This window comes from Microcaecilia unicolor, chromosome 8, assembly GCF_901765095.1.
Source record: "Microcaecilia unicolor chromosome 8, aMicUni1.1, whole genome shotgun sequence".
In the NCBI taxonomy this organism is placed as follows: domain Eukaryota; kingdom Metazoa; phylum Chordata; class Amphibia; order Gymnophiona; family Siphonopidae; genus Microcaecilia; species Microcaecilia unicolor.
The window spans coordinates 36913787-36934025 of NC_044038.1; the positions used below are offsets into that span (position 1 = coordinate 36913787).

The window sequence follows — 20239 nt, forward strand, 5'->3', positions numbered from 1 at the left end:
TTTGAATTCCGTTACCGTTTTCATTTCCACCACCTCCCGCAGGAGGGCATTCCAAGCATCCACTACTCTCTCTCCGTGAAAAAATACTTTCTTTTTTGTTTGAAGATCTGTCTGTCTATCCATCCGTACACCTCAGTTTGTCCATGCACAAACAGATGCATATCAAGTTAAAAATAGGACCTGTAATCTGAAGATGAGCTGGGGGCAGCAGAGAGCAAAGTGTTGTGGGGGCCTGGCACTAAAATAATGTGCCAAGAGGGACCTAGCTTTACTGGTATCAAGAGGACAGGCATGGCAGCACAGTGAATGGTGTGCCAGGGGTGTCCTCATCTTCCACCCTGCAGAAGAGGCTATGAGGTGGCACAAGTCCAGGAACTGTTGGTGGTTCCCATCCCTCTGCTGGCTGAAGGTAAATTGAACCCATGGCAGTATGAGATGAAGAGCCAGCAGAGGTTCTCACCCCTCCAGTGACTAAAGATAATGGCCAGACCATCGCATATGAACGGAGCTAGCAAAGGTTCCCACGCCTCTGTTGGCTGAAGATAACCGGCAAAGTTAAGTGCCAGTGGAGGTTCTCTCGCCTTTGTTGAGAGAGGTAAAAAGATAAGGGAAGCCTGAAGGAATAAGGACGGGGCTGATTCTCATTCAGATCTGCTCCCACATTCAGTCGTACTCTCAGCACTCTCCCCTCTTCTTATAAATGCTTCCAGATCCTTCTACATTTGGCGTCATACCCTGTACCCACACCACGTATATTTCAGACCCACCTCGCATCTCTGAACACTCATAGCAACCGTGTCTGGAGCTGACACATTTGTGTACATTCCACCTTTCTTCCACGCAAACCACATTCCCAAACAGTTTCATTTGTATTTACCCCACATTTCATTACTCTGATAGTAACTCACACTTATGCACCCCACATGCTCACTCAATCATGCTTTTTCTGCAGTGCTTAGATCATGCACTTTCCAATTTATTTAACTACTAATGTGGCTATCGTGTTTGGCCATGTATATGTCATTTTGAGTGTTATTGTTAGATTGGGGAAATGGTATACAAAAATAATTTAAAATAACTAAAATAGCTGTGGCAGTTGGAGCAACCAAGTAATGTGGGGTGCTATGATCATTTCTGGTCACCACGATGCCCTGCTTTAAACATAGGGGCCTGTTTTACTTGTTTTCTTTTCTGTAGGAAAAATAATAAGAGCCTATAGTGTATTATAATGAAATTGGGTTGGAAGTCTGGTTGCATGAAAAATGTGAACTAGAACAAGTCAACCTTATATCTTGAGGGTAAGTTTTGTTTTATGAAGGTGCATATTTATTGGACAAATATATATAAAGAAGGAAGATGGTTCTTTTGCAGAGGCTTTGAATGAGCCTGTGCAAACTATTAATTTGTGCTTCAAGATTTTTAACATGATAAGTTAAAACCTTCCCTTGTTGCTGTAATTTTCTCTGTTTTTTTGGGAGCACCACACATGGCTGAAGGTTAGATTTAGGGGATAGTCTCTTCCTCAGCCATCTGCAATGATGGACGATGCAGGCTCTACCGTTGATCTGCCCTGGAGGATCCTGTGGTTATTTCATTTAGAAGCACATAAACACAGTTAGTTGCCTTTCCCTTAGCAGAAGACACTGAACAAACTGCTTATTTTGTTTTCATGTTTCAAGCTAAGCCAATGCAGCTACAATTTGCCTTTAAAAGATGTCTTTAGGGCATACTTTTATCCCTTTAATCTGTGACTCCTGCAGGGACATGTGTTGCCAAATGTGAGACCTCTACAGAAGGGTAGAGGTCTTTGCCCACCTCTTAGTTCCAACCAGTATCATTAAGAACAGTCTTGTTGAGGAATTCTAGCACCTATGACCCTGAGCTGTTCACCTGACTTGCTTGCATTTTTAGCATGGAATCTTGCTACTATTCGGGTTTCTGCCAGGTACTTGTGACCTGGATTGGCCACTGTTGGAAACAGGATACTGGGCTAGATGGACCATTGCTCTGACCCAGTATGGCTATTCTTATGTTAATTTGTTTTGAGATGACCTGGATAAATATTAGAAGGTGCTAATGATCTTTTTCTCAGTTTTGTCACATCAAGCTTAAGTGCAATTCAGTTTGAAACAGGTTGAGTTATTAGTGCATAGGTAAAATCATTTTCAGATTGGCAGTGTGTTTGTTAGAAGTAAATCTAGTACATTAGATATTTCTGTAGATTGCCCTTTAGAGTATGTGAACACTAATGCCTTTCTAAGCAGTGGCATAGCTATGTGGGGGCCTGGGCCCTCCTGCCGCCAACCCTCCCCCGCCGTCGCCTACCTTTGCTGGCGGTGGACCCCAACCCCCGCCAGCCGAGGTTCTCTTCTTCTGGTGCAAGGCTTTGTTCTGTTTCTGAACAACGCGGCCACTTGCTGATCTGCAAGGCTTTGTTACAACGCGGCCGCTGGCTGACCTGCAAGGCTTTGTTACAACGTGGCCGCTGGCTGATCTGCAAGGCTTCATTCTGTTTCTGTGAGTCTGACGTCCTGCACGTTGTATGTGCAGCACGTCAGGCTCACAGAAACAGAACAAAGCCTTGTGCCGGAAGAAGAGGACCTCGGCTGGCGGGGGTTGGGGTCCCCCGCCAGCAAAGGTAGGCGACAGCGGCAGCGAGGGAGGGTTGGCGGGGGGGGGGGGGGGTCAAAGTTGGTGGCGGCAGGGGGGGCTAAAATATACCCCCTCATCTCGGGCTCTGGACCCCCCTCCTGCCGAAGTCTGGCTACGCCCCTGGTTCTAAGCAAAGCCACACACGTTCAGAGATACCAGGTTGGTGATCAACAGTTTCCATTCTTAATTCTTTCTCTTGGTTACTGTTAGAACTGACGATAGTTATCCCTCTGGGCATCTTTGCTCCATAGGTTCACCTTCACTGTTTTACAAATATGTGTGTGTTTGTTCTGCTCTTTAGAAAACAAATTATTTGCCATCAAGATGTGTTGTGTTACTAAAGCCATTAAATGTTCTTAAATATGATAGAACAGATTTTATTATGAACCTGTATATTTAAATAAATTACTCGAGGACAATATTTTGCTTTTTAGAAAATTCATAAATAGTGGATTAAACATCCCAAGGAACATATGAGACACTGCTCCAAAAAGCTTGCTCATTTATGAGCCTTTTAAAACATCTCTGGCCCCTTACTTTGTGATGGGCTAAAGTGAATACTCCCTTTTTGAACAGAAATATCTTGTGCATTTTAATGTTAGACTATCCTGGTCTAGGGATTAATGGCCTACTTGCCCTTTTCTTCTCTTAAAAAGGAGAGCATCTTAGAAAAATGGTCCTTTTCTCACACTCCAGTAAGCTGTTGCTCAGCTCACAGTGACTGGATAGTGGATACTTTACTGCTCTGCTTTAAATTTTGAAGTAGCTTGAGATATTTATTTATGTATTTATTTGTTAGTTACATTTGTATCCCACATTTTCTCACCTATTTGCAGGCTCAATGTGGCTAACAATTTTTCTGACATGACTTGTGTCATTTCAGAATACATGTACAATTGGTAATATAAATGGAACATGAGTATTAAATAACAGTTGAATAGAAAGGAAGAAAATATACCCAAGGTACAAAAATAAACAAATGGAATCACATATTGAACATGGATTGCATAATAAAATTAAGTAATACAGTGTAGGAAGAGAGTAAATCTGATGTTAAGTAATTGATGGTGAAATACAGTACCAATTATAAGTTATTATGGTACGCCATGTTAAAAAGATGTGTCTTTAGTGCCTTACGGAAATTAGTTAGGTTGTGGATTATTTTCAGGTCCAACTAAATACTGATGTTAGTATAGATTAAATATGAAAAGTAAAGATTTTTTGTATTTGTGTTTCAGGCAGTAAATCCTGGAAAATCACTATTCCTGCTTTATGCATTGAAGAGCTCCCCGAGACTCAGCATTTTGTATCTGTATTTCTTTGATTATACTGAAACTTTTCTACCTTTCATCCACACAATCTGCCCTGTAGTAGAAGATGAACAGGGAGAAGATTTAATTGCCAAATTTTTAGTAAGTGCTGAATACATTTGTCTTTTTTTTTTATTTTTTAAATGTGACAGAGGTTTTCTTTTAAAAGGTATATATTCTTTATAATAGCATTTCATGGTTAAGACCTTGGTGGGGGGGGGGGGGGGGGGGGAGCACATATGTTTCTGACCTCTCGTTGTACTGTGTGATGGTATATTTTGAATCAACCATCCTTAGTGACCAAGTACTTTCAAAAGCAGTAGTTTAGTAGACTGGATAGTAAAGGTTGGTGCATTCCTGATACTTTTATATAGTACTTTATACTCTGATAGCAAAAGCAGTACTCCATGGCAAAGCAGGTTACAAGCGAGTGACCCTAACTAATGGAGCCCTGCATGGGCAGTCTTCCTCCAGCTGTACACTGTTAGAACGTTTAATTCAACAGCATGTGTGCCGTCATTCCCATGTTTCATCATTGCACAGAGCCACCTTTGATCTGTTTTTTTTTTCCTTAGATCAACAGGATATGTTCTCTCGTGTGATTTGCTTGCTTGAAAATTTGTTTACATTTTCTTTGATGTTTGGTTTTCCTACATGGGTAACCCTTTCTTCCTAGCCTACTTACGTTTTTAAGGTTGGTTGTAAGATTTGCTGTCTTTGTGGGGGGGGGGGGGGGGGGGGGGGGGGGGGGGTCATCCACTTGTTCTCTACATTGTGGTGCATTCTGGCAGGTTGACCAGGCTTTTTTAATGCAAAATTGAGTAATTTCATCTTGGCTATATTTTTCAGCGACATGCCCAAAAGAGAGTTGCACTATCTTTAAGGTCATTGAGGTGCAAGACATATATGAATCAATAGTCATAACTGCTGCTTACAGTGCTTGGACCTGGATCACAAAGCCTCTAAATGTTATTTGAGTCTGCAGATGACACAAAGAGGGCTTCATAGCCATGAAGAAGAAGACGATATTTGGTTCTTCAAAGTCTGATCCAGAATCATTGATATTGAATACTATGGATGCATTGGCTTCAAGGAGACCTCGTTCTTCCTTGACATCAAGCACCAGTAGATCTATTTGGATCAGTCATCAGCCTGTGTGCAAAGGGTGCTTAAGCACCTACAGTTTTGAGAAAACCTCTTTATTATCTGGGGAGGGGAAAGTTTGTGTTGAGTTTAGCACTCCCAAAGCTTTTTCAAAATGTAGCTGCTCTGCATCAACCAGTGCTTGTTGGGAGGAGGAGGTAGATCCTACTTCTTCAGCTTCTAGTGTTACTAGTGTCAATCTGCTGAGTAAGAAGCATTGACTTCTATCCATGTCCTATCCTAATGCCTTGGAGCACCTGGGTATCGGTAGCTGCCATATCTGCAAAGCACCATTGAACAGAGAACTATTCAACTTCTTTGATGTTGGAGGGGGCAAGGCAGACTCCAGGGGTCTGGGACCAAGCCACCTGTACTTTTCAGGTTACTCATGAAGATGTGGCTCCTCTCTGCATTGGCATCAGCAGTCTTTGAGGAGAAATTGGGTAGAAGAATTTAAGTATAGCTGACATGACATCTAGCTCAATTTCATGTTTTAATGATCTTGACAATGAAGGTGATGCCTGTGCCTGATGGAATCGCATCAGTGCAGTCTTTAAGGAACCTTGGAGCCAATGTTGATCTCAATTACGTTGGGGGAAATGTTTCCCTGAAATTAGTTTTTATTTTGAAATCATGGGACGAAAAAAAAATGAATCGCACAATTAAAGGTGTTTCTCACTGCTGCTCTTTGTCACTCTAGGCAAGTCGTTACCCCCAGGTACAAAATAAGTACCTGTATATAATATGCAAACTGCTTTGATTGTAACAGAAAGGTGGTGTATCAAATCCCATCCTGCTTCTTTAAGGACTGATACCTCCCTCCTTTCCACCCCCAGATCCAACATCTCTCCCTTTCTCAACTTTCCCTCCCTTTCCTCTTTCCCCAGGTCCATTATCTGTCTCTCTCTTTCCTGAAATCCATTCTCTTTTTCTCTCCTCCCTCTCTCCACCCCATGAATAGTGACACAAACTTGGTGGTGAGCAAACACCAAGCTTTTCTTGTGGCTTCTGGAGCTTCCATCGGTAACCCCTCCAGTTCTACTTGCAGGTCTGCAGCTCACACTTCTTCCACACAAATATCATAATTGCCATATTGGGTCAGACCAATGGTCCATCTAGCCCAGTATCCTGCTTCCAGTAGTGACCAATCCGTGTCACAAAGGAGAAAACCAAACAGCCCCACAAGTTTCAAAATCAGAAAAGGAAGAGTGAGAATGACCAAGGTGATGAGTCAGGATAACAGAATACTTCTCCCCCTTACCTAGGGTTTAGTATCTCCCCCCCCTTCCCCAATATCCCCTGCTGGTGTACATTAAAGGTGGTCTGCTGGTCCTGGGAGTAGCAACATTGTACATATGCTGCCTGTGGCCTACTCCAAAACTTTCCCTCTGGCCCATCCCTCCTCATATCACTTCTTGTTTCTGCTTGGATAGCACAGGTCAGTGGCAAAGCTTCAGAGCAGGTAGCATATGTGCAAAACTGCTGCTGGTGAGGCTCAACAGAAGACCACCTTTAAGGTAGACTGGTGCCTGGTGATGTTGAATCGCAGACTGGGGGGGGGGGGGGAGGAAGGAAGATGTCAGACTGCACTGAGGTCAGGGGTTGAGAGAGCTGAAGAGATGTTTGGAGGAGACAGGAAACACTGCAGTGTGATTAGGTGTTTTATTTAAACTCACGATTAAAGGTTTAATATATTAATCGCAGAGTTAATTGCAATTAAAGTGCATCCCTACCTGAGATGATCTAGGCCCCAACAGTCAACATACCCCTCACTGAAGTTTTGACCACTAGTTAGGCACACAAAGATATCTCAGTAGAATTCTCCCCCCCCCCCCCCCCCCCCCCCCAATTCTGAACCTGAACAGTGCCTGGCATTCTCAATATGAACCAGTAGAGCTCTTTGAAGCAGGCTCCACTGATTTCCAGAGATCATTTTCTTCCCCAAATTTTATCATACCATTCCATTTTGGTTATAGGAAGATACGGCAAAAGTTGGTTATCCTCTAATTCCTCTTCTTAGTGATGGCTGAGGGGGGAATATGATAGAGGTCTTATTTATTATTTATTTATATTCCGCTTAATCCATTGTTCTTAGTGGATACAAATGTAACAAATAAATTACATTCATATTATTATAAGACCAAACCAGACTGACAACATAACAGAATATCCATAACAAAATGAAAGCAACCAAATCAAGGCACAGAATTCTTATTCCTTCCCCCAACTGTATGCTTGCATAAAAACCAATGTTTTAAGTTTCCCTCTTAAATACTTTAAAATATTCCTAAGCTGTAAAAGTAACTTATTCCAATGTACGGGACCAGCAGTATAAAATATCCTGTGTCTCTACTCATCAGATTGTATATGATGTGATGTGATGGCACATCAAGCAAATTTTTGGTTCCTGATCACAAAAATCGATTCTGTTGGTAAATATGCAACCTATCTGCCAGTATCTCTGAGACTTTTGTTTTAAAATCTTAAAAACCAAACAAGAATTTTGACCTGAATCTTAGAAAATCTTACGTGGAGTAGAACAGGTAAACACAAATTGATTGTTTTACTCTCAAAAAAAAATACAAAAAGTTTTATATAGTAATACTTTTAAAACAGGAGAAAATATTTGTTCACTCGGTGCATAGCTAAGCTCTGGAACTCATTGCCAGAGAAAGCATTTAGCGCAGCTGGGTTTAAAAAAGGTTTGGACAAATTTCTGGAGGTAAAGTCCATAAACTATTACGATAGACCTGGGGATAAGTAGCATGGAATCTTGCTACTTTTTGGGATATTGCCAGATACTTGTGACCTGGGTTGGTCACTGTTAGAAGCAGGACAGTGGGCTAGATGGACCTTTGGTGTGACACAGTATAGCAGTTCTTGTCTTATGTTCTCAACCGTCGTAAGGAAGCCATAACAGTGGGATACATACTTTTTATTAACTGCAGCCAGTTAATAAAAGGGTAGACTTCATGTAGAAAATCAAAAAGGCTTCCATATTTGAAAAAACAGTTATCACACTTCTTGGTGGTAGTTTTATCTACTGTCAAGAAGTCCAGAAGTACCCAAGATCCACTCCTCAACACCTCTGGATAGAGATGTTCATGCTCTAGACTGACTTGGAAAGAGAATGATTCAGAATGCCATTCTCTCTTCCCACATAAATTCTTATCTGATCTTCATGGGCCACTATAGCCAAAACTTCCTATGACAGGTAGAAGGTTCCATGAATTCTCTCCCCCACAGGAAATCAAAAGCTTCTAGCGGGCAAATGGAAGGATTGCAGAAAGCAAATGGATCGGATTGACCTTACGATGCTTTCAAAACTGCATTGGAGCCTTTGCCATTGCATTGGAGCATGTAGATTCTCATGTCTATGAAATTCTGACCTTCATTGTGATGTGCAAGAAAAGCACAGATATGTGCCTGCAATAAAATCACCGGAACACTGGGATCTGTTGCAGATTTCCAAAAATGTATTGCATTTTTATTAATTTTATTATGTGTTACATGAATATTTTGTGAAAATGGTCGTTTTTGCCCAATAAATCTACATCTAATATAGAAGCAGCAATTATGAACTGAAACAATAACTTGCTGAGATATACTGCATGGTATTCGGAATCAAATTATTAGTTAAACCTTTCTTAGAACCAGTGGTGGAGTGCATTTGGACCATGGCCCCACCAAACCTTTCCTGCCAGCTGCCCCCTTCTCTTACCTGCAGAGTAATGGGTGCTTGTCTTTCCGCTGTCACAGTTCTACCTATCCTTGGTCAGCTCTGACCACCAGCACGTCTTGGTTGTTAAAATCAGAGAACGACTTCCTGTTTCTCATGGAAAACAGGAAGTAGTTGCTTTCTGACTTTAACAACCAGGTGGTGCTGGCAGCCAGAGCCAACCAAAAACAAACAAAATGGTGATAGCAGAAAGACAAGTTCCTGTTGATTTAAAGCTGCTGTGTGGGTAAGGAGTAGGGGGTTGGGGCTGGTGGACAAAGGATATAGGTTGGAGAAGGGAGCTGAAGCTCAAAGTAGATCTGATGGGGAGCCTGGGGACTGACTTGGAATTGGGAGAAGGGAGCTAGGGCTTGATGGTGGAGTTGAGGTTGGGAGAAGGGAGCTGGGGATGACAAAAGGGGGCTTATGCAGGCAGATGGTGGGGTTGTCAGGAGGGGCCTGATGCTGGGGTATAGAGAGGGGGGGGGCTCACAGATAAAAAAGGATTAGTGACAGGTTGGAGAAGGGATCCTAATCCTGGGCCTGGGAGAAGGGGACAGGGAGCTTGAAGCGAGGTTTGGGGCAGATCTTGGCCTCCCCCCACCCCACCTCCCCCCCAATAGAAAAAGGTGCTCTATTGCCTCAACGTTTGTTGTCACAATGTATTCATATGCAGTACCCTCACTGTAAAATGTTTCGATGATGAAACTGAAGCTCCTCAATTTTATTTAACTGTTGGTGGGGGAGGGAGAGATCATTGGGCAGTTGAAATCTTTGTGACCTAGTATTTGTCTTTAGAGACCACACACATGCCTGGCTTTCAGGATATCTACCATAAATAGATTTATTTGCATGCGGTGGCTGTAGCTTATGGTCACATTGTCGTTTGGTTCACCTTGAAGGCCAAACCTGTTTGCACCTTAGGACTGGAGTTTTGAGATCCCTTAACTATGTTGCACAGTATAGATTTTAAAATGATTCAGTCCAAAATAAAGTACAGTGGTAAGCTTCAGATGTGCAGCCTGCTACTTTATGTATGACTTTTGCCTGATAACCAAGTACTCAAGGTGAGATGCAGTACAGTAATGATTTCATATTTTACTTCCATATGTACAGGACTTAAAAGATCCATCTTGGAAGCAGTGGAGAAGGTTTCTTCTCAAATACTCCTTTCTCCCTTATCAATTAATTGCTGAGTTTGCCTGGGACTGGTTGGAAGTGCATTATTGGACCTCTCGATTTATCATCGTTAATGCGATGTTACTTTCAGTGCTGGAGCTATTCTCCTTTTGGAGACTCTGGTCACAGAGAGGACTAAAGTAAGTCTTACTCTCATTCTCTTACCGTGAATACTGTTTTATTGTTTGTTGCTGGTTTTTTTAATATTCTTATTTCCTCCTGCTCCTTTGAATCTTCCTTCCAGGTCATTAATGAGCCTACAGTGCCATGAGTGGAGGAGTGGCCTAGTGGTTAGGGTGGTGGACTTTGGTCCTGGGGAACTGAGGAACTGAGTTCGATTCCCGGCACAGGCAGCTCCTTCTGACTCTGGGCAAGTCACTTAACCCTCTGTTGCCTGCCGCATTGAGCCTGCCATGAGTGGGAAAAAGTGCGGGGTACAAATGTAACAAAAAAAAAAAAATGAATATTTGGACCTATCCAGGGTTTATAGCACTTCTTCCCCTTGCTTTGCCCAGTCATCACAGTGACCATCCTTAATTAGAGACCACAGACCGTGATTCCCTCAGGACCTGTCTCTTGTGCACCCTGAGCTTAGCTGTTAGATCTTGTTGCAATGTAATAGAGAGACACCTTTCCCCTTCTGAAGACTGAACACCACTGCTTAAATGTCCCTATTCTGCCTAAGCAGTAGAATCTGGGTCTGGGAATCTTAGCTGTGTCCTCCATATAGCAGTGCTGAGCACTGCTACTTTGAACCATCTTATTTGTAGAAGTTGTGATCAGAGGACATGAGCTGGGTGTGGGGGTCTGCATACATTCTCCTTCCTATTCGCATAGTTTTCTTAGTTCAAATTAGCATATCTCTTCAGCATCTTGTAACAGTGCTTCCCAAAATTTTCCAAGCCACAGCCACATTTTAGAAGCTCCAAAGATCTCGCAACCCTCGCCCTGCCATGTTCTCTAAATGTTATTCTGAAGGAAGGCCATCATATATAGTTTCAACATATATATGTGTATATATATGTGTGTATATATATATATATATATATATATATATGTATATACAAGATCACTATAAACCTATGATTCTAGCTGCGCTTCTGCTGCTTACATCCAGCTTCAGATGCTCTAGCGAGGCCAAAATATACTCATTCAGGATTACAGTTATACGTCTGCTGCCATTCTCAATTTTTTTAAAACTAAGGGCCCTGTTTACTAGGCTGCGCTGTTGGCACGCATACCTTTTAGTGCACGCTAACGCTAGAAACACCCATAGGAATATAATGGGTGTCTCTATCGTTAGTGTACGCTAGAATGTTTGTGCATCTACAGCTCTGCTTAGTAAACAGGGCCCTAAAACAGCTACAGCACACACATACATTAAAAAAAAAAAAGCCTCAGTCTTAGCTTATAAACTCCAACATAGTCATTAACAAATGGCAGAAATTTTAAAATACTCAAAAAAACAAAAAAAAACTCACCAGCAACACTAATTCCAACAATTTGGTGCTATGCATTATGGGGTTCAATCCTTAAATTACTTTTTGACCACGAGAAGCAAAAACCAAAACAGAACAGATACAACCCATATCTTCTACTAAATAATTACAAAAGTGCCCATGGCAAGGGTCCAAAGTGGATACTAAAGGCTGAAAAAGAACTTCTTAGTACCAAAAAATACGAATGTGGAAGGCATGTGTTTTCCAGTGACATCGTTAACGTAACCCAATCGCATACCTGCAAATTCATTGGAGGACAAGAAAATTTTATTGAACAAGGGTCTGACTTATGAACTAAAATAATACAATATAAGCAAAGTTTTCTTTAAAAAACAAACAAAAAAAAAACAGGCAAATATTCAACAGGTAGAACATGTACCACTGACATAATCGGCTGCAAAAGCCAATAAGAAGGTTTAAGAATGAACACTTTCCCCGATATTAGTGCTCCTTCTTTAAGAACAACTTTTTAATATTGCTCAGGCATGTATTTGCACATTAGTTTGTGTGTTTTGTTTCGTTCTCTATACTGTTGAGCATTTATCTTAATTTTGTTTATGATTATATTGTGAATGTTATTTGCATGTCATCTATGAGAACACACTGATTATTTTGTAATCCTTACACTGTCTTATGTTTTATAATTGTTGCATATTTATGATTAAATTATGTTTTGGTTATTGTTTTAGTATTATACCCCTGAGGTAGCCTTTGAAAGGTTCTGTTTTAATAAAACTGTTTGGATTTTACATCTGGATCTGCTGTTTCTTGCAACATTAGCACATGGCCATTAATACAGCAACAACAAAAAAAAGTTGGCCATTTTACTGCTGTGGTGAAAATGACCTTCGCACGTAGAAAAGACTGGTATAAAGGTACGCTAAGGCCAGCTTAGTAAAAGGACCCCTATATATATATATATATATATATATATATATTAGCAAAGAAGCCTGTAGATTTTCTTTTTGTACTGGACATCTCAGTATTTATGCTATTAATGGGATAAACAGCGTATTTGTTTCCTTCTGTGATTGACTTAAAAGAACTGTTCCTAAAAATAGCCTGAGTACCACAGAACTGATCATTGTAATGCATTCTTCCTCTTTAGCCAGTTGAGTAAGGAGTGGATTAATATTCTGTTGCAGTTATATAGTAACATTGGGGTATATGCCCAAGATAATGCAATTGCTTTGCCTTCCATTAGGACCCTCACACGTAGCTTGTGGAGCCACGTCTGGAAAGTGTCAACTCAAGGACTTGTCGTTGCCATTTTCTGGCCTGTTATTCCTCAGTTTGTTTGCAACTGCCTGTTCTACTGGGCCTTGTACTTCAATCCAATCATAAACATAGATCTTGTGGTAAAAGAAGTTCGACGTCTGGAAACAGAACTGTGAGGGACTGTGCGCCAGCCCCTGGTGTCCAAAGAGAAGTGACCACTCAAGCCTTCCCAAAGTCCAAACGCCAAAATTATAGCAAAAAAATGTGTGCGGAGAAGAACTCACAGGGCATGCGCCCCTCTTCCCTCCCCCCCCCCCCCCAAAAAAAAAAAAAAAAAACCTCTGGAGACTTATTACAGACTATCTAAATAAAAATTCAAACATCTTTATAGCAACTGGTTTCCCCAGATGATGCACAGGCTGGGATGGTGAGATGAGCCAAGGCCGACAGTGATAGGACATGTTACTTTATATGAATTTTTTTTTTTAATAATACATGGACAGAACTGCATTTCTGCAAGAGGTTTTGGCCTTATAGAAACTTTATTGCTTTTAAAAGGATTTGTGTGGCTAACTTTGAGTTTCCATGAACTGAATAAAAGATGAAAATAGTTCCTTTTAGGGCTTGTCTTAAGACAATAGCCTGAAACAGCAGCAGTCATCAGCCATTTTTCTTTCTTACACCTTTAAATGGGGGGTGGGGGGGGGGGAGGGAGCGCAGTTAGACTTATTTTTGTAAAGAGTGTTGCTGTAAATGAGCATTGTCGTCATTTTCTTTAGGACGCTGTGGTTTTGGGAATAGCATCTGTTAAGATCCAGACCTTTGTTATAATTTTTTAACCATGTCTTGTACATCGATTTGTGAAGGCATGGCTTCCAGTGACCATGTCCTGTGCATTGATTTCAATGGTACTGTGATTTGTGAGGGCATGGCTTCCAATGTCTTTCCAGGACAGGAACTCAACAGATGACAGTAACATCTCATACCAAGTTCCTACTACATTAGTTTTCTGAGCTTTTGTTTGTATTTCAAACTTCACAGCAATAATCTTTAAACAAATCTTGTCTTCCTTTGTATTAGTGTATTTGAACTTCTGGATTTGTTTCTAATTTAATAGTATCCCTTGAAGCAAATGACAGCTTTATGATTTATTCAGCACTGTCTGTTAACATGTTAACACTTTAGTGGATTTAAGGAAAGGCAACTTTAGGGCTAGGGAGAGGGAAGGGGCTTCCACTGCTGGAACCTTGAATGCTCGAGTCTTGTTCTGCTATATTTTTAGATAACTAAAGAAATCGATGTTGCATTTATTTAAACCTAAGGAGTTTGTGCTGAACATTTACTAAAGCTTCATACCAAGCAAAAGACCCTTAATGCAAAACATTATTAATTTTGAGTAGAAAGATCATGAATATTGATTAAAATGGTACTTTGACGTGGAAGATTCATAAGCAGCCAAATTTGTTGTTCACAGATTTAAACAATTGAAGGGATGTTTTCATTTTGTTTTATTTCATTTGAGAAGGTCCCTGAATATCTTGACCAATGGAATATTATAATGGGTTGTGATACATAGTATTTGTTTTTATAAGTTAGACACCCTGTAAACTTTGAATGCTGGTCTCCTCCTGGTGTAATTTTGTGTTTGGCTCTGTATATGGATTTTTTTTTTTTCCTGTTTGGAAGGTACAGTGCACTTGACTTTAAGAAAGATACGGAAGACTAGTAATTTAATTCACTTTGAATCGATGCATTAAAATTGTTGGCGTTTTACTCTTTCCAATTACTTTATTTGAAAGGTTCCTTTTTAAAATTCAGTGCTGTAGTAGTCATATATATTTTTTTAAATCATGATGTATACATATACAAAGGACTGTGAATCCTAAGGACCCTGGTATGAAATAACATCATGTTAGCTGTTTGCACATTGTGACATATGAACAGTGATTGGGGGGGGGGGGGGGGGGGGGAATCAGCTTTTTAAGTGCTGTTCTGTCTTTCTGCGTTGCCACGTTGGCTGATCATTTTGCATTATGTTAGTTCTGTGAGCATCAGCATCGTTGACTGTGAAGCATTTTTAAGAATTAATTTAGACAAGATTAAAGGTTTGATTTGGATTGTTTTTTTTCTAAATCGGTGTGGTGTGGTTTTGTTTTTGGGAAAACATTTAAAAGTGGAAGGGAAAAGTACCGTGGCATTTGCGTTGTTTTTGTTTTCTGGTGTGGCCTTGGTACTTTAATCAAACTGGAACCAGTGGCAATCGTGTCGTTCTCTGCCCACAGCAGTGAATGCTTTCATACCCATTATAGACCAAGCATAGTACACACACTGCCTTCTAGTGCATTGACCTTGCTCTGGAGGAACTATCTCTGGGGTCAGAGGTTAATCCATTTATCATGCCCATTTAGTGCCTGGCCTGTCTACTGAAGCTAACAACAAGGGTGTTTGGTTAGTACCAATTGTGTTCTTTTGGTGAGGTGGATACTTGTATACTGAATGCTACATTCAGACCAACTATCAGAAAAAACTGAAGCAGCCTTCGAGATCAGTCTCGTACATATTCATTGTGGAAATCTTAAACTCAATAGAGTTGTGACTCTCAAGGACCGCAGTTGCCCAACCCTGATCTAGGGACTCGACAGTTAATTGGTTAGGGGGCAAAGATGAAGGTCCGCCTAGGACACCTTGTATTGGCTCTAGGTGAAGGGACAATACTGAACAGGGTGGTGGCCTAGCCTAGAATGTCCAGATCAACTGAGGTTGCCGGTGGCCAAAAGTTACTAGCATCATCTGTGGTCTCTCTAAACTTATAAGCACCCAAGCATCATGGGTCTTCTAATGAAGAAAAAAAAGCCGCTCTGGCAATTACTAATGCGATTTAGTAAAAGAGGCCCTATGTGAATTGTTTTTGACTATAAATGACAATGTGCAATATTAGAAACTCAATAACTAATATTTGCTTAACATGAAGGAAAAAGTTTTGCCCCACCACCAACCTAACCCACCACAGAGAAAAACTCTCCTAACTAACTGAGAGAAAAGTCTGTGGTAAAGGGTTGGTAGGGAATACAAAAAAAAATTATTTTAGTGCAAACGGCAAAATCCAACAAATTTATTCATCAAAAAGATATAAAAAGATAAGAAATAAGAAATGTCCATACATCCAATAGAGCAACAGTACCGGAAGAGAAAGGTACTTATCTTCAACTGAACTTTTTCATATCCAGTATCATATCTTATCTATATAGATAAGAGGAAAATATGGCTCTGTTATTTATTTTTTGCTCTTTCTCCTGATGAAGAGGCGAAACAGTTTGAGCTCTATTTCTGTCGAGAAGTGAGAAATGAAGAATAAAGATGATAGAGTCCATAATGCTGTTAAAATTGACAGAGTGCATTGACGCTATTGGAGCGTTGGATTAAAAAGACGGAAGGAAGATACTGGATATGAAAAAGTTCAGTTTAAGATAAGTACCTTTCTCTTCCTGTACTGTTGCTCTGTTGGATGTATGGACATTTCTTACTTATCTTTTTATATCTTTTTTATGAATAAATTTGTTGGATTTTGCCATTTGCACTAAAATAAAAATTTTTTTGTATTCACTACTGACCCTTTACCACAGACTTTTCTCTCAGTTTTTCGCTGTGGTGGGTTAGGTTGGTGGTGGGGCCAATGATGATAGCCATATAGAAGGGTGTCCTATAAATGTTTGGTACGCTGGGCTTGTGAGGCTATTTATTAAAAATTTTAAAAATTTTTAGTGTTTGGCAAAAAATTTTCCTTCATGTTAAGCAATTATTAGTTATTGAGTTTCTAATTTTTTATATTTGCTGATGCAGTATTGAATTTTTTGAATGTGTAATATTAGCAATATGGGGAGTTATAAAAAAAGAAAATAAAAAGTTACATGATTCTAATTCACATGACTTTCTCATGGAGGGTGGTTTTTTTTTTTTTGTTTTAAATGACCCATGATGTGTGGATGCTTATAATGTAGGTATGATGGGCATCTTAGCATTTAGCTCACGCTAAGCTTTAGTAAAAGGGCTCCTCAATCATAGTGCACCATAAGTATTTGACTCTTAAATAAGGGATCCTTTTGCTAAGGTGCGCTAATAGATTTAGCGTGTGCTAAATAAGAAGCCCATAGGAATATAATGGGCATCTTATTTAGTGAATGTTAATCATTAGCGTACCTTAGTAAAAGGACCCCTAACGAGTTGCCAAAACATCACTTCCTACTTGTTTTTTTATTTGTATTAGAGCACTTCTCTCAGAAACCAAGTTTATGATGGTATAGCTTCCCTACCCCTCCCCCATCCCACGTGCAGACAGCAATATAAGCAAAAGAACATTAACTAAGACTGCTACTACGAGCCACTGGCTGCAAGATAGCCCAAAACCACTCCCAAATGCGCTGAAAAGCTTCCCTCCCTTGAAGACGCCATGTCTGAATGCCCTGCCTCTCCACGGACAAAAGAGAAATAATCCGAATCCTCCAGGCGTGAGAGATAGGCACGCTAGATTCATGCCAAGAATGCAGACTAGTTTGCCCATCAGCACTGCTAGACAAGAAATCCAGACAGGCCTGCAGGAACAGGACGCGCCAATTGGTGTACATCAAACAGAATCGGTGGAGAAAACAACCCCCGGCAACTCCACTGCTGCAAAATAGAGTGAAATATACTGGACTAAAGGCTGATAATCCAGGGACATAACCAAAACATGTGACTCAGAAGTGCAGGAGAATGGTGGCATTTAGGGCACTCTAGAGTAGAACAAAAAGCTGCCTTAAACAGCTGCCTGGGAACAATGTATAATCGGAGCACAAATTTGTAATGTTACTGTAGCTGCGTGTTTGGAAGGAGGCACTGAGTGCCCAAAATGCACTGACAAACCTGAGTTGCAGTAATTATAATGCCGAGTTCCTCTGTCCACTGCAACACATACTTAGCAGAATCCAAGTCCTCCATGGTGTCCTGAAGATATCTGTGTTGAAAGGTCAGGGGAACTTTGTTCTGAGAGCCTAAGATAAAAGCTGAATTCAAAATGTCCTATACATTCTCACTAAAGTTTTGCTAGCTGCTCACATAATGCAGTTGTCGATATGCATATTGGTCCACAGCAGGAAAAGCATATTCTGTTTGTAAATCTGTAAAGAGCGCAACTTACCCTCATCAGTCTACATCGGATAAAGATAATGAGTGCCCTGTTGTCTCCAGCGATGAAATACTGCAGGGAAAAATCTGGGATTATGATAAAAATGGGTTGCTACAGTGCTAAAATGATGATGTTTACAGAGCTAATGCTAAGTGGCTTGCACTGACTGCAGCAAAATATTGCCACATTAGAAGCAAGATGTAGAACCAGGAATTTGTTTTTTCCATTTTGCTCACATCTTTTTCAGTAGTAGCTCAAGGTGAGTTGCATTCAGGTACTCTGGATGTTTTTCTGTTCCAGGAGGGCACACAATCTTGGTTTGTACCTAAGACAATGGAGGGTTAAGTGACTTGCCCAAGATCGCAAGAACCAGCAGTGGGATTTGAACCGGCCACCTCTGGATTGCAAGACCGGTGCTCTAACCACTAGGCCACTCCTCCAATTTGTATGAAGCGGCCAACTGAAATGTTCCAGGACAGGAAAAACAATCTCAAGTGAGGTCACTGAAAAATCCTGAGTTTCTGTACCAGTCATTGATATGGAGCATGTAACCATGAAATAAGGCAGACAAACCAAGGCCCCCCCCCCCCCCCCCCCCCCATGTGCTAATGGCTTCTGTAGAACAGCAGTTGGCACTTTGGCACATCGCCCCCTACAAAGAAAGCACTGAAGAGCTGGGTTCAGTGTCGCTTCTCCCTTTAACCATGCTGGCTGTCATTTTCTCTTCTTTCCATCTTTATTAATACATGGAATACATCTGGTCTGGGCTTCCAAGATGGTATTTTGAAACAAAGTCTATGCGTGATGGTTGCAGCATTAGTGAGTGATCCTTTCCACTTTTTTTTTTTTTTTTTTAACCATTTTCCTCATTTTGTCATGGTTCAAAAGGTTAACTGCTGCTACAGTAGATTTCCTTAGTGATTTGATCGTGTTATGATCACTGTTTTCCCAGCGGACCCAACACCATTACTTCTTGTACTAAGTCCTTTATTCCACTTAGGAGTAGATCTACAATAGCTTCTCTTTTGTTGGTTCCTGAACCAGTTGCTCCAAGAAGCAGTCATTTATTATGTCTAGAAATGTTACCTCCCTAGGACTCTCTGATGTGGCATTTATCCAGTCAATATTGGGATAATTGAAATCAACCATTATTATACTATTGCCAAATTTGCAAGCTTTTCTAATTTCTGCTAACATTTCTTCATCTGTCTGTTTGGTCTGAGCTGCTGGATGGTAGTACAGCCCTACCAGTATATTCCTTCCCTTCACACATGGAATTTCTATCCATAAGGATTCCATGTTGCTATCTAATGGAGAATTTTTTTTAACTCAATTCCCTCTTTAACATAGATCACAACTCCCCCCCCTCCAATTTGATCCATCCTATTATTGCAATATAATTTGTACCCTGGTAAGTGTCCCATTGGCTGTTGTCCTCCTTCCACCAAGACTATTATAGCTACCTGTTCCCTTACTGCTACAATTCTCCCATCTTATTTTTTTTTGGCTTCTAGCATTTGTTTACAGTTTCCTCAAATTGTGATTTCTCCATGCATCTACAAGCTGCTCAGAAGTTGATGAGGATAATTTGCAACCTTTATTCTGCTCTCCCCTTAAACATTCCTGGCTTTCTTTCGCCTTTGTTGAAACCTCTCTTATCAGGATTCCCTAAATGTTCTGTTTTGATAGTCTCTTTCAAGGATACCTCACTCTCAACCATGCACTCTTGAGGAGCTGTCAGCTTCCCCCCCCCCCCCCCCCCCCCAATTCTAATTTAAAAGCTGCTCTATCTCTTATGGGCATTAAAAAAAAGAAAGAAAGCACTGTTTGAACATGAGCCAGCTGGCTTTTGTATTTCTAGTTCCTAGAAAAGCATCTATAACAAATGAACAAACAAATAATCTCTAACATTTTTTCAATATTGTACTTAGGGGGTCTTTTACTAAAGGTTAGCTGGAGTTAGCTGGAGCAGGTTGCATTTTATTGCTAGGCATTGGTGATCCTTGGTTGGCTGCCACCTGGGGCAGATCGCCACTGCACCCCCCCCCCCCCCGGGTGCAGCGGCGTCCCCCCTTGGGTGCTGCACGACACCCCTCCCCAGGCACATTGACATCCCCCCCCCGGGTGCTTTCTTACCTGCTGGGAGCAGCTGCGCAGGCGGAGGGAGCATGGAACCAGTGGAAACGAGAGCTTGCACCAGGGGCGGACTGCCCCCACTGCCCCACCCTCGGTACGCCACTGTTCCTATGGGTTCTGCTGCAGATAACTCAAGCTAATCTGTAGTAAAATACCACCATAGTGTGTTCTTATTAGACTTTGGACTTACGTGAATATCAATTATTGAAATTACGTTAAGTGA

At 40.9% G+C, this 20239-nt stretch overlaps 1 protein-coding gene across 4 annotated transcripts in view; it reads left to right on the forward strand.

The window, feature by feature from the left end:
- BFAR (bifunctional apoptosis regulator) overlaps positions 1-15604 on the forward strand; it is a 35374-nt gene extending 19770 nt beyond the window's left edge. For all 4 annotated transcript variants that reach the window (XM_030211889.1, XM_030211891.1, XM_030211890.1 and 1 more), the window contains exons 6-8: positions 3891-4064; positions 9940-10142; positions 12706-15604. In XM_030211889.1, coding sequence (XP_030067749.1) covers positions 3891-4064; positions 9940-10142; positions 12706-12895 — 567 coding nt within the window. In that variant the 3' untranslated portion in view covers positions 12896-15604. The remainder of the gene's footprint in view (positions 1-3890; positions 4065-9939; positions 10143-12705) is intronic.
- The last annotated feature ends 4635 nt before the right edge of the window (positions 15605-20239 follow it).